The sequence below is a fragment of the Scylla paramamosain genome, chromosome 14, assembly GCF_035594125.1.
Source record: "Scylla paramamosain isolate STU-SP2022 chromosome 14, ASM3559412v1, whole genome shotgun sequence".
NCBI classification, from domain to species: Eukaryota; Metazoa; Arthropoda; class Malacostraca; order Decapoda; family Portunidae; genus Scylla; species Scylla paramamosain.
This window is the reverse complement of record NC_087164.1, coordinates 26,164,923-26,178,643: the sequence shown is the minus strand read 5'-3', so window position 1 is coordinate 26,178,643 and position 13,721 is coordinate 26,164,923. Positions and strand designations below refer to the sequence as shown.

General features: G+C 43.5%; 2 protein-coding genes across 33 annotated transcripts in view; one reads left to right on the top strand and one right to left on the bottom strand.

Annotated features, from left to right (window-relative positions):
• Positions 1-13,721, top strand: part of LOC135107088 (microtubule-associated protein 4-like) — a 493,319-nt gene that overhangs the window by 336,844 nt on the left and 142,754 nt on the right. The window lies entirely within an intron of this gene.
• LOC135107087 (calpain-9-like) overlaps positions 1-13,721 on the bottom strand; it is a 96,611-nt gene that overhangs the window by 28,598 nt on the left and 54,292 nt on the right. For all 3 annotated transcript variants that reach the window (XM_064016719.1, XM_064016720.1, XM_064016721.1), the window contains one exon: positions 5,637-5,823. In XM_064016719.1, coding sequence (XP_063872789.1) covers positions 5,637-5,823 — 187 coding nt within the window. The remainder of the gene's footprint in view (positions 1-5,636; positions 5,824-13,721) is intronic.

Here is a 13,721-nt window from a genome sequence, read left to right as displayed (position 1 = left end):
TTTGTGTGTGGAATATACGTTATTTAATACTTTTGCGATTATTGGCGGCTCTGCAGAAATAAAAGATAGTCTAATATGATTATGTTTGATAAAAAGATGCTGGGATTTTAATTACAGATCATGTTTTCATTTAAACACGCAGTGCAGGGAACAAGCTCCACCAAGACAAAAAAAAAAAAAAAGTATGAAAAATACATGTATTTATTTATTTTTTTCACTTCCAATGTAAAGTAAATATTAGCATGGTATCTGTTCATGTATCTTCTCGCGCTTACATAACATTTCCTTTCACCGGGACCAAGTTCATGTCATTAAGTTTTCTAGATATCGTTCGTGGTACTGAAAAAAAAAAAAATTACTTTCCTTAGACAAACGTTCCTGGCAGCGCGTGAAAACTAACATAACTTTGCAAATCTTTGGATCTTACTGATGGAACTTTTTATTTTTACAGTTTGAAAGATCAGTATATTATTTCTTGGGAAGTATTTAGGCATATTTTGTTTTCCTTCTATAAAGAATAATGTTTCCAGTATAATCCTCTTTAAAGATCCAGGTTCTAACGATTTAAGTACATTCTGGCTTCATTATTGTGCCTTTCTGTTCTTATTTCGAGTAAATGTATGTGAAAATTCAATACATATTTTACCTACGTGATCTCTATCAAAAGGAGGAGGTGGAAGAGGAGGAGAAGGAGAGGAGGAAGATGGGGAGGAGGAAGAGGAAGAGGTAAAGTTAGGAATGCAAAGGAAGCGTTTCTATTTCACTACATCACCACCACCACCACCATCACCACCACCACAGCATCATTCTCACCACAGACCCCACAACTGTTATCATCACCACCACCACGACGACCACCACTACCACCACCACCACCCGTTAAGGGGTTCCCAACAATGGGTCATTTTGAATGTCTCCGGCGGAGGGAGAGGTGAAATATGAGAGACCTATAGGAGACATCGGGCGCTGCGGGATGAAATGGCAGAGGAGGAGGAGGAGGAGGAGGAGGAGGAGGAGGAGGAGGAGAGGCGGATAAACGAGGGGAGATGAGATGGAGGGGGAGGTTGGAGGAGAGAGAGGGAGAGCACCAGGGCACCGGAATACCAATAACCGTTTCACTATCGACTACTAGAGTAAGAGGAACACGTGGATATTCTTTCCTTGCATCTCATTCCGCCAGCACACGCAACGTCTGCCGCCGCGACGTGACGGCCACTGGAATGCCGGTGTGTGTGTGTGTGTGTGTGTGTGTGTGTGTGTGTGTGTGTGTGTGTGTGTGTGTGTGTGTATGTGTGTGTGTGTGTGTGTGTGTGTGTGTGTGTGTATAATTTACTGAAGGAGTGATGGGATTCTCTCTCTCTCTCTCTCTCTCTCTCTCTCTCTCTCTCTCTCTCTCTCTCTCTCTCTCTCTCTCTCTCTCTCTCTCTCTCTCTCTCTCTCTCTCTCTCTCTCTCTCTCTCTCTCTCTCTCTCTCTCTCCAGAATAAAAGAAAACACGCTGCAGCTTTCATTAGTGGGTTCATAAGTTTTGAAATTAAGCCACATCGTGATATATTTGGTGCACAGCGCATGCCAGAGCTACCTGCATTCAACTATCCACACACACACACACACACACACACACACACACATATATATACACACACACACACACACACACATATATATACACACACACACACACACACACACACACACACACACACCACACACACACACACAGTGGTACATATGCGGGTGTAGCGGGAGTTCAGTTTGTTGTTCATCGACTTGTAGAACAACTTTTCAGATTTTCTGGAGGACAGCTATAACTTTGTACAGGAAGCCGAGTAAAAAATATCGTATGTTTGTTTTAAAGTTTGGAGCAGTTCTGAGGAAGACTGATCAAGGAAGAGTCCTTGAAGGAAATTTAAAGTATAGTAAAAAATGGAAAGCAGGTTTCGTGCAGAGCGTGGAGATGTAACGAACACTTGGGGACACGCCGAGTCATGGCGGCCATATGGCAATGAACACCCCTGGAAAAAATCAGTAATTTTGAAAATTTACATACAATAATGAGCTTGATTTGTATAATTAATTTGTTGCAATGAACAGCATAAATAAAACATTACCATAAGAGGATCCCAGCGGAGGCACAAACAAGAATATTAACTTTATCATAACTGAATTTTCAAGTGCGATGAACTACTAAATAATAAAAAAAAGCAAATTTCATGAAATTTAATAACGGTGAGAAGAAAAAATTGTTGATACGGTCCAAAAAACGGTGAGAAAGTATTGTGTAGGTGAACACTTTGATAGTGAGAAAGAAATTAAAAGTTTACACACACACACACACACACACACACACACACACACACACACACACACACACACACACACACACACACACACACACACACACACACACACACACACACACACACACACACACACAAGGAGAGAGAGGAAGGTAGGATCGCTGGCCTTCCACTTCTGTTGTGTGTGTGTGTGTGTGTGTGTGTGTGTGTGTGTGTGTGTGTGTGTGTGAATAGATGGGCGTTCAAAACATTCCCCCCAGCAGTCAATTGATTGAGTGGTGTCTACGATCTTGGAAGAAATCGATGTACGTGACATTTTTCCTCGTTCGGCGGTAGATGACGCGTGACGGGAGCACCTGTGGGAGGCAATGTCCCGGCGGCCTCCTGACAACACATCGGGGGGGTGCTTAGTGTGGCCTGGGGAATAGGTGAGTGTCTTGCATAGATGCCTGAAGAAACTGCTACACCGAAGACTAGCGAAGAAATAGATTACTTTTTTTTTTTTTTTAAGCGTGGGGAGACAGAATGATCAGAATACTAGATGAAATTGGACGTAGACTTTATTAAAAAAATCAAAATGAAATACGTTACACTTTGCGTTATTATTTTAATTGGATATTAAAAAAATAACTTGGCTATTTATCTACGTGTACCATTGGTGATGTTTATATCTTGAACACATTAATTTTCGTGCCAGTATCCCGTACCTAAATTATGAGAAACAGACGCACGGACAAGATTGCAAAATAACATGACCGAGAGACGAGAGACAAACAAGGCAAGACACTTCGCGGACTTGAGCACCGAATGATATCTTAACGGGATCTAAATGACTCGTGTGTGTTGGTGAGTCTCCATTTTTGCGGTTTAGATGATAACATGTTGAAGGTAGAGGCAGTGGGAGTGGCGGGCCGCAGTGGGTGGGGAAGGCGGCGGCTGCTGGACAGGAGGAGCGGGATGGGATAGAATATTACTCGGTGCGGGTAATATGTTCTCCTCAACATACGCTGACGTTAATGGAAAATTTGTCTTGGCAACAATATCACCTGAGAAAAGGAATGATCCACTTGCTTGCTTCTTTTTTTGCGTCGTGTTTCCTCGCATGGCGTAGAGGTAATCCTGAAATAGTGCAAATGTGTAGTGGTGGCGGGGGGGGGGGGGCGGGGGGCAGGGGGTGCACTGCGCGGCACTCGGCGGGGTAAGCGAGGCTCGGCAGTACTGTATTGACGGGCGGCGAGTGGCGGCGTGAGGGACGTGGTAATATCACCGAGGAAATTGGTCACGCTAGTGCGTTGCTATTGTAAACAAGACCTCGCCATAATTAGTATCGACACTATCATCTAATTCATATTCGCATCCTTCTCCCAAAATTGCCCCTAATGACGGGCAGCGCGGTGGCGGGGGCGGTCTCTAATAGATAACGCTTTGGTAATGAGGGGATAATTTATCCGTCATTGTGATGATACGTGGACGAGGCAAAGCACATTTATTTCCAAGGCACGACCCGCGCCGCCACTCCGCCGCGGCGCTCCGGCGGGGGCTGAAAAATAAAAATTTAATGCATAAACGCATCAAATATTAATGAGAAAATATACATTATTCATAAAACGAAAAGGCGAAAGTTTCATCTCTGATCAAGGGCATAACAACATCATTTGACAAAAAAGTGGATATATATATATATATATATATATATATATATATATATATATATATATATATATATATATATATATATATATATATATATATATATATATAAAAAGGGACTAGGCAATCTAGTAGTCATCTTTCAAAGTGTTGTTTTAATATATATAAAACAATACGCTTCACTTTTTCTCACAGTCTTCATTGCTCACACCACTGTCTCATTTGCTTGTATCTCGCCCTGTCCTTTGAAAATACTTGTATGCGAAATTCTTTATCTGTTATATCCTGGAAAATTGATAATCAGAAAGAATATTTAATGTAATAAGCATAAACTGTTGAGTCGCCTGACAAAATGTGTGGTAATTTGAGATACTTCCGTGATCGCGAGGGGACCAATCTGCTATTTTTTCCCGCCAAAAACTGTGGTGGCGAGGCCGCAAGGTTTTGGGCCTTACGGTGTCGTGCAGGTGTGGCGGCTTTAATCTTAATAACATCCACCTCACCACCTTGTTCCACGAAAAGCCGCGGAATTCTTTCAAGGCCTCACTTATTTACTTAAAGTTCATGTAGCCATCACATGCAGCAAATTTAAGCTTGTAATCCACCAACCTCATGATTCTTCCCGCGGCTCTTTTTTATTATGTTTTGGTTGCCGGCTTGTGTTATCCGCCATGCTCCTCCAAGGGCTTTTTTATCTCCTTGTCTGTCCTTGTCCGTCCGTCTGTACTGAATCATGTTTTCTCTTTTGTCTTTCCGTCTTTGTGTGTGTGTGTGTGTGTGTGTGTGTGTGTGTGTGTGTGTGTGTATGAACAGTCGCCATGAGAGACTCCATAAGAAAATGTATATGTACGAGTATATAAAATAGTCACTTTTCGGGGAATACGTTCAGTCAATCTGCCACAGTTAGGTTTATTGCTCAGTTTCTCATAAGCCGTCCGTAAATCGTTGCTGCATTGCGTTCGTAAAGTTTCCCCAAAATGTGGAGAAGAGTTATGGTGAACATCCTTCTTTCTGATCATCGGTTCTAGCTGTGCGCATAAAAGAGTGATCCACTGCTTTGCTGATCCTTTAACATCCCCGATTACGCTTGGGAATGGTGTGCTATTCGCTGATTTGTGTATCACCGCCTCCGGTGGCTCGTGGAAAATGCTTTACTTCTTGGATTAAACACACTAGCATAACAAACATAAGGGAAGCTGTAGGAAGTCGCCATCCCTACAGGTGGCAGTTCCTGCATAAAACATGCCCAATTTTTTTCACCTATCATTCCCATCCATAAATTTGTCTAATCTTTAAAATCTCCCTATTGACTCGGGACTAACGGTTCTGATTACCAAGTCCATTCCAGTGATCTATTTGAGAACCATCTTTTTACCAGTCTCTTTTAAATTCAGCTTTATCGAGCTTCAACCCTATCTTGATTACTGACCTTGATTTTCTTTGTTAATCATACCGGTTATTACAGAGCAGCTTCTCTTAAACTAATTTTCCCCTCTTAAATTCCATCAGATTACGTGCCATGTTAACGAATCAGAATAGTTCCCGCTGGTATTTGCTGACCACTGCGTTTAGTGGCAGACGCAAGAACTTGTTGGTTTATTTTAGAGTTTATTAATTCACTTTAAGACTCGTTATCCTTAAAACACCCAGCACTGTTACTACTACCTAACATCATCTCATTACTCACATGTGGTCTCATCCACACAATGGGATTAAGGTGCGGCTTCTTGTGGACGTAGAGAGACCTCGAGGTGGTGGTGAACTCGGTGTCTTCAAAGAGCTGGCCTCGCTCCCTCAGGTTCCTCTTGATGTGGCTGTAGCTGCCGCCGCTCCGCTCCCGCTTCCTCGCCTGGCTCCGGTCAATGGTCCAGTACCTGCAATGAACCGCAACGAGAAACTGTGACTCTTTGTTCTTGTTGTTATTGGGGATTTTCTCTTACAAATATTTTTTTTTCTCCTCCTACTCTTACTGCCACTGCTGGTACTATTACTACTTATACTGCTACTGTTGCAGTTTTTAATTTACTGCTGCTGCTGCTGCTGCTACTACTACTACTACTACTACTACTACTACTACTACTACTACTACTACTACTACTACTACTACTACTACTACTACTACTACTACTACTACTACTACTACTACTACTACTACTACTACTACTACTACTACTACTATTCTTCCTCTTCCTGCTTCTTCCTCCTCCTCCTCCTTCTCTTCCTCCTCCCCCTACCCCTTCCTCTTCCTCTTCCTATTTCCTCTATGCGTTGATGTACCTTTATTTTACCAGACACCGGGGCAAAACAAGCCCATTGCGCCTTGCCTGGGGTGTTGTTACCGTGACTAATGTGGGAGAAAATCAGTTAGAGGGAAATTGGAAATGCTCTGAACGCAACGAATTCTGAGCCATACGGTATGTTTTTTTTAGTCAGTGGGAGGAAAGGAGAGGATATAGAAAGGAGGAGAGAGATAGGAGAGTATAGATTTTTTTTTTTTTTTCAGAGGAGTGTCTTTGATAGCTTGAAATATTATGAGCATTGGGAACGAAGACGAAAAAAAAAAGTCTTTTGGGAAATGCGTGGGAGGTACGTACGTGGGTGGAGCAAAAAAAAAAACGAAAGAAGAAAAAAAGATAGGGAAGTAAAAAAAAGAGATTCATTGATATATGGTATGGTTTTTATGTTCGCCTTCATTCAGCAGTAAATGGGAGATAGGTAGGGGAGCATCACCATACGAGCTGCACATAAGTCTGACCACATGGCTCTTATGTGTCCTCTTATATTTGTGGGATGTGCTTTAGTCGTGAAGTATAGCTGGTGCTCTCTCTCTCTCTCTCTTACCATACCATACGGGTCTTTTTTCACCCTTCTACTCTCTCTTATGATTTGTTCCGCCGCTCGTGTGTCGGAACAAGAGAAGCAGGAAAGCGTTAACGGGAGGAGGCGCGTGACGGAGGGAGCTTGGGAGTACATACGTAGGAGCTGGTCTTGTGAGAAGCGAAAGTACTGGCCACGAGTGTGTGGACGTGTGGCGTTTGTCAGGGATTGGAAAGACCTTCTGTGTTTGTTTCCAGTTTTCTTTTAATAACTTCTTTCGTATTATAAATGATTTCGTACTTTTTCTCACACACACACACACACACACACACACACACACACACACACACACACACACACACACACACACACACACACACACACACACACACACACACACACACACACACACACCCTAGTCTTGATAAATTGCTGTCCCTGGCGTTAAACTTCTGCACACTGAGATCTACAGATTTGAAAGTTTCCCACATCATCCCTACGATACGCAGCCTTCTCCCTCCGCTGACGCCACCACGATACTTCAAGGGAAATAGGAACGGCGGACCAAGGGCGGCGCAGCTCAGTATAGGTCAGGTAGATGATAGGAGTTACTCATGTATGTTGTTCTGTATTTTTTCTGAGGTCTTATATAAATGGTGATCGTCTAAATGCATGGGCAGTGTCTGTGGGTGAATCAGGTGTTGGAAAGAAGGAAAAGCAGATGTGTGTGTGTGTGTGTGTGTGTGTGTGTGTGTGTGTGTGTGTAATATCTTCCTTTCTTTCTTTACATATCTGTTTATCTGCCTGCTTGTCTGTCCGTCTCTATATCTGTCCTCCCGTTTATCCGTCTACTCTCTCTCTCTCTCTCTCTCTCTCTCTCTCTCTCTCTCTCCTCTCTCTCTCTCTCTCCTCTCTCTCTCTCTCTCTCTCTCTCTCTCTCTCTCTCTCTCTCTCTCTCTCTCTCTCTCTCTCTCTCACATGCACGTTGGGGAGGAGGAAGTAAGTGCTTCGTTAATTTTCATGTTTATTTAAAGTACTTTCCTGATGCACTAAAGATGAGCTGGTGGGAGAAAGATTTTATGAAGCACCAACTCTGAAAGCTCAACATGGGAGGAATTCATTTATTTTCTTATTTCTCTCTCAGGAACGTAAGTAGTGGCGTAAATGTTTGATATTCTTGACGAGAGAGAGGAGAGAGGAGAGAGAGAGAGAGCAGAGAGAGAGGAGAGAGATGAGAGAGAGAGAGAGAGAGAGAGAGAGAGAGAGAGCTGCTGGCATGTTTTCAGTTTGGATTAAAATAATTTGGTGTGTCTGGATTAAATAGTGGTGTTGTTTTATGTGATAAGTGGTAGAAAAAAAAAAAAGTCATGAATTTCTTGATATGAAAGTGTATTATTCATTTTTTATTGTGTAACTTCTGAAGGAACAGGATTCAATAACGGCACTTTTTGTCCAGGTGAGAACTGGTAACGAAAAAAATCAGTAGAATAAAACCAGCCACGAAGTTTTTACATATATGAAAATACATTTCTATCTTTCTTTTTTTATAATTAACTTCTGGGCCAGCAGGAGTAAATAGCGGTACTGTTTTCTCCTTTTTTATTTATTTTGCAGGTGAGAAGTGGTAACTAGAGAAAAGTAGAAAAACACCGACGAGTATTTTTTTTTCCCTTGACACCAAAATACATTTAAATTTTTATTGCCAAGTTTCTGGGGAAGCAGGAAGGGACATGTAATTAATACAACCCACGTTTTTTCCTCTGCCTCTTTCCCTTCCTCTCTCCATTCGCGGTAATGGTGGACGCACTACTAATGATAACCAGGAGATTGCAGTACTAGCAGCAGACGTGGCTAAGGAAAAAGAGCTCGCAGGCACAGAGCAGTACCGTGAATTCTTGAAAAGAGAGTAGGTGCTTACGTTGAGTCATAAACATTAAGATAATATATATGTGTGGGGGAAACTTGCTATGTACGACCGTAGGGAGAGGAGCAAGAAGAGGACGGAGGCAATAGATATGCAACCCGAAGAGAAGGGAGTGCAAAAGATCGATGGCCAAGAAGAGAACGGAGATGGAGGAGGAGAAAGAGGAAGGCGAAACGCGTGTGGCGGCAAAGGACGGAAAAGAAAATGAAGAGTAGAGGAGAAAAGATAGGAAAAGCCAACGGAGTGTATGGAGAATAAGGAAAAAAAGATGGAAAAAGAGAAAAATTGACGGGGAAATGAATGGGGGAGTGAAGGGTAGGAAGGAAGATGAAGAATAGAGCGAAAAAATATGAAAAAGAAATGAAATATACGAAAAATAAGAAAAATGAAAAAAAGATGAAGGAAGAGAAATGAAAAAGATGAAGGAAGGGAACAACTGTGAATGGGGAATGAGTTAGGAGATAAAAAACAAGATGATTACTGGGAAAAGAGCAAGACAAGAGAAAAGTGAAAAACAGAATGAGGAGATGGCGGAGGAAAGACAACAGAAGATATGGAAAGGAGAAGACGAGATAAAGGATTAAAGAGAGAGAGGAGGAGAGAGAGACGTTGTTAAGGATGAGAAGGGAAGAAGAAAAACAGATGAAAAAGCAAAATATGAATAAAAGCTGAGATGAAAGAGGAGAAGAAATAAAGAGAGGAGATGGATGAGGAGGAGAAGTAGACGGGAGAGAGAAATATCACAATGTAAGTTTCGGCGTTAGAGAGAGAGAGAGAGAGAGAGAGAGAGAGAGAGAGAGGGAGAGGGAGGAATATGAAGAAGAGATAGACTTGAAAGAACTACGATGAAAGAGAATCAACACACACAGAGGGAGGTCATGCAGTCCACATACATCTGTAGCTTCCTTGATGCGTGGCTGGAGCAAGAGAGAGAGAGAGAGAGAGAGAGAGAGAGAGAGAGAGAGAGAAAGAGAGAGAGAGAGAGAGAGAGAGAGAGAGAGAGAGGACAAAAAGACTGAATACTTAATACGATAAGAGGTCCCCTTTTCCTCTTTCGCAAAGGAGAGCGGAAAGACAAAAAAAGGGAAGAAGCGTAAGGCACCAGACGGACATTAAACACACTTTCTTTACGACTCTATACGTCTGTCCTTTCAGAATCCCAGAATTAAGCGCAGGAGGCGAACGCTTGATGCCTAAGTTATTCTTAAGGCGAGTGAGCTCCAAGATAACGTAACGAGAATGGATGAACCGTAATCCACTTTTATCCTCATCGTTATCGCCTCTCTGTCTGAGATAATCACGCTGGATTTCAAGCATGTAAACCAGTGAAGCAGACGAAAGATTGCAGCCATTTTCATTAGGCGCGTCATCCCATTAGGTTGGACTGGTTGATATTGGTGGGGGTATTCTTCTTACGGTCAGTGTAGGGGTGTGTATGTGTGTGTGTGTGTGTGTGTCAGTTTCTTGTTCCAGTGGACGCGTAGTAGCATTAGATTTTAACTTGGTCTTTGATGTTCTTCTTAAATATGTCTGGGATGTCCTTTTTATTATGAGCAGTGTATGTGTGTCGCCCGCCTCTTGTTCTGACTGGGAGTGCCATTGCATTAAATTTAGATGGGATGTACTTTTCCTTAGTGTCAGTGTATAGGTGAGTATGTGCCGGCTGTCCCGTGGTGTGTCGCAGCAGCAGCAGTCGTCCAGTCACTTCAGGACGAGGGAGGATAAAGCAATCGAGAGAAATGCTAACCCTTTGGGGATAATTAACTTATCGCCCCAAGTCAGACGTAATGAGGGGCTCTGCTCTGACACATTCTCTCTCTCTCTCTCTCTCTCTCTCTCTCTCTCTCTCTCTCTCTCTCTCTCTCTCTCTCTCTCTCTCTCTCTCTCTCTCTCTCTCTCTCTCTCTCTCTCTCTCTCTCTAAGGCAGTTAAACCAGCAATGATCGAAGTTAAGTCTCTCAATTGCTACCTGCACTTGCTTCCCTTGTCATTTTCCGCAGCAAGGAAGTCGTTTCAAGGAAGGTGCGGTTGACAGTCAAGTAGGCAAGGCGATGGTGGAGGAGGTAAAAACAAAGGAGAAGGTATGAAAATTGCGTCCGTCCGTCCGTTGAAAGCTATTTTTTCCAAGGTCCTGATACGTCGAAAAAAGAAAGAAAAGAAAAGGGAAATGTTCGTATGTGATATGGTTATGTTTATACTGATTCATGAGTAGTGTATTTTGTTACGGTGATGTCTGTATAGTGACAGTATTGGTCGTGTATGTCAGCAACAGTAGGCGAGGAATGAGAGAATAGAATCGGATGAATGGAATGCGACGAAAAGTGAAAACCAAGGTGGCGGCGTCAGCTGAGGAGGCGGGGGAGTGTTCGGTTTGAGGCTCACGGTGGCGGAAGTGGCTGGCGTCCCCGTTATATCATTCCTTGCCTCCTCGCAGAGCCGTGGATAGCTGGATCCTTGGCTCGCCTCCTGACAGCGCCCTGCCATCTGGATCGGTCGACGCGCGGGTGGCGGGATGAAGGAAGGAAGGAGGGAGCCGTCACTTCCATACGCGATTCTTCCTCGTGTGAATGACAGAGTGAGGGAGGATGTGTGAGAGAGGAATGATGGGAGAAGAGAAGGGATCGATATTATCTCAGCTGAGGCAGTGAGAAAACCAAAGGAAGGGAAGGAGGTGAAGGAGGCGGGGATAAACCGGTCGCTTGCTACTTGTACGCGCTTTGTTTTCATTCCGGCACCTAGATGAGTATTCTGAACGCATGTGCTGCACCGTTATTCCTCACCCGCCGCTGCCGACCCGCCCCGCAATACAGCGCACGGCGGTAGCCCACGCACGGAGGGAAGGTCCTCTCGTCCTCTCACAGGCAGGCTCTCTGTAAACCTTCCCTTAACAGGTCCCTCGATTACGCAGGCCAGCTCGGGCACAGGTTGCAGAGGTACACGCTTAAGTGGTATATTGTCATGCTCCGAGCCTGACACTGGTTTTCACTTCGCTTTTTCACACACACACACACACACACACACACACACACACACACACACACACACACACACACACACACACACACACACACACACAGCGGGACGGACGGGGAAGGTCACGAGAAGGGCCCGCGGCGGTGGCCTGCGGAAAAGGAAGGTAGGCGAGGGAGGGGAGGGAGGCGAAGGTGGCGTGGAGGGCAGGAAGAGCGTGAGAGAGGAGACCTGCGTGGGATGAACTGGCTGACAGAAACCGAAAGCAGGAGGCGTGCTGTATTTTCATCGTTCGGAAAGTGGTGCCTATATATTAACTATTTTCAGAGTCTCGTCCTCTCCTCTTCCTCCTCCTCCTCCTCCTCTGCTTGCCATCCATTGCACAAACGTGAAACCGAAGCGTCCTCCGTTCAAAGGTCGCTGACTCGGCCCTGGCCCTGGTGATACTGAGGTACTGTAGGCAGATTGACATAAAAACCTAGATATTGATATTGATATTCGTTCACTTAACTCATCCAAGCGAACAGGCATGCACACACACACACACACACACACACACACACACACACACACACACACACACACACACACACACACACACACACACACACACACACACACACACACACACACACACACACACACACACACACACACACACACACACACACACACACACACACACACACACACAGGGAGAAGTAAGTATAGATTTGATCAGACTAGGAAAAAGTTTGTCCATTACTCGAGAAACAGTTTTACATACACTCCAAGTCTATGGTCAGGCGACAGAAAAAGTTACGCCATTACTGGGACACGACAGACGGTGGTGCTACTAAGGAGGAAGAAGTAGGAGGCGGCGGAGGAGGAAGAGGTGGAGGTGAAAGAGAAAGAGGATGGGAAAAAGAAAGCTAGACTAGTTATCTCTTCGTTAGTACAGTGCAGCGTCTTTAAATAGTCATTGTGGAATAGTGTAATTATTATAACCTGTTGTAAGTATATAAATATCTATGATCCTTTAACGTGTATAATTATTTTTGCATGCATTCGAGAAAATATTGAATGGTATGCATAACATGATTTAGTCTAATTGCAACTTAACAAGAATCATCTCACACACACACACACACACACACACACACACACACACACACACACACACACACACACACACACACACACACACACACACACACACACACACACACACACACACACACACACACACACACACACACACACACACACACACACACACACACACACACACACACACAGGGGAGAAAAGTCCTGCGTTACACTGATAAGCTGGAGTCTTACTGAATGCGATCATCACGGTTGACATTACACGTCAAGCACAGAATTACGCCAAACACATTATCAGTGCTTACTGTTTATTTATATCCGAATAAATGGAAGGAGATCTGAATGAATAATAAAAGCAAGTCTCGCTGGACTGAATGCACTTAACTCCAAAAAAGGAACAACATTAAAACGTTAAATATGCATAAACTCTAATATAAACTCTAATTAAACTTCACTGTGACGGCCGTACTGAAAATGAAAATAGAAATGAAAATGCGTGACACAATAAAATTATAAGCTGCTTCACATTACTAAAGGTACACATCCCTTGTGTAATTCATGTTGTGCTTCCATCTCCACAAAAAAAGCCTGGAATCTACTCACAAACGCTTTGAAAAATTACCTCTAGCTTTTACCAAAGGGGATGACAAGAGTTGAAATATAACGCTCATACTTGAAAATCCCGCATGAGTTATTGTTACAGGATGCATGAGTGTTTTTGCCACACATAGACAACAACAGCCAGTAAAACACCCATTGTCAGTCTTACGGATGGATGTTTCTGTTGAGGAGAGAGTAAACACACACTGCAGCACCCACACACATTGAGACCCACCCGGTATATTTTGTACAGATCAGAGTAAGATAAAGGAGACGCCCCTCTTTAGTGTTTTATGGAGGTGAATGTTTCTGTTTGAGTATAAAGCAAACTCTGTATAAAAACTAGACGTGGAGGTCATGACAATGCAAAGAAAAC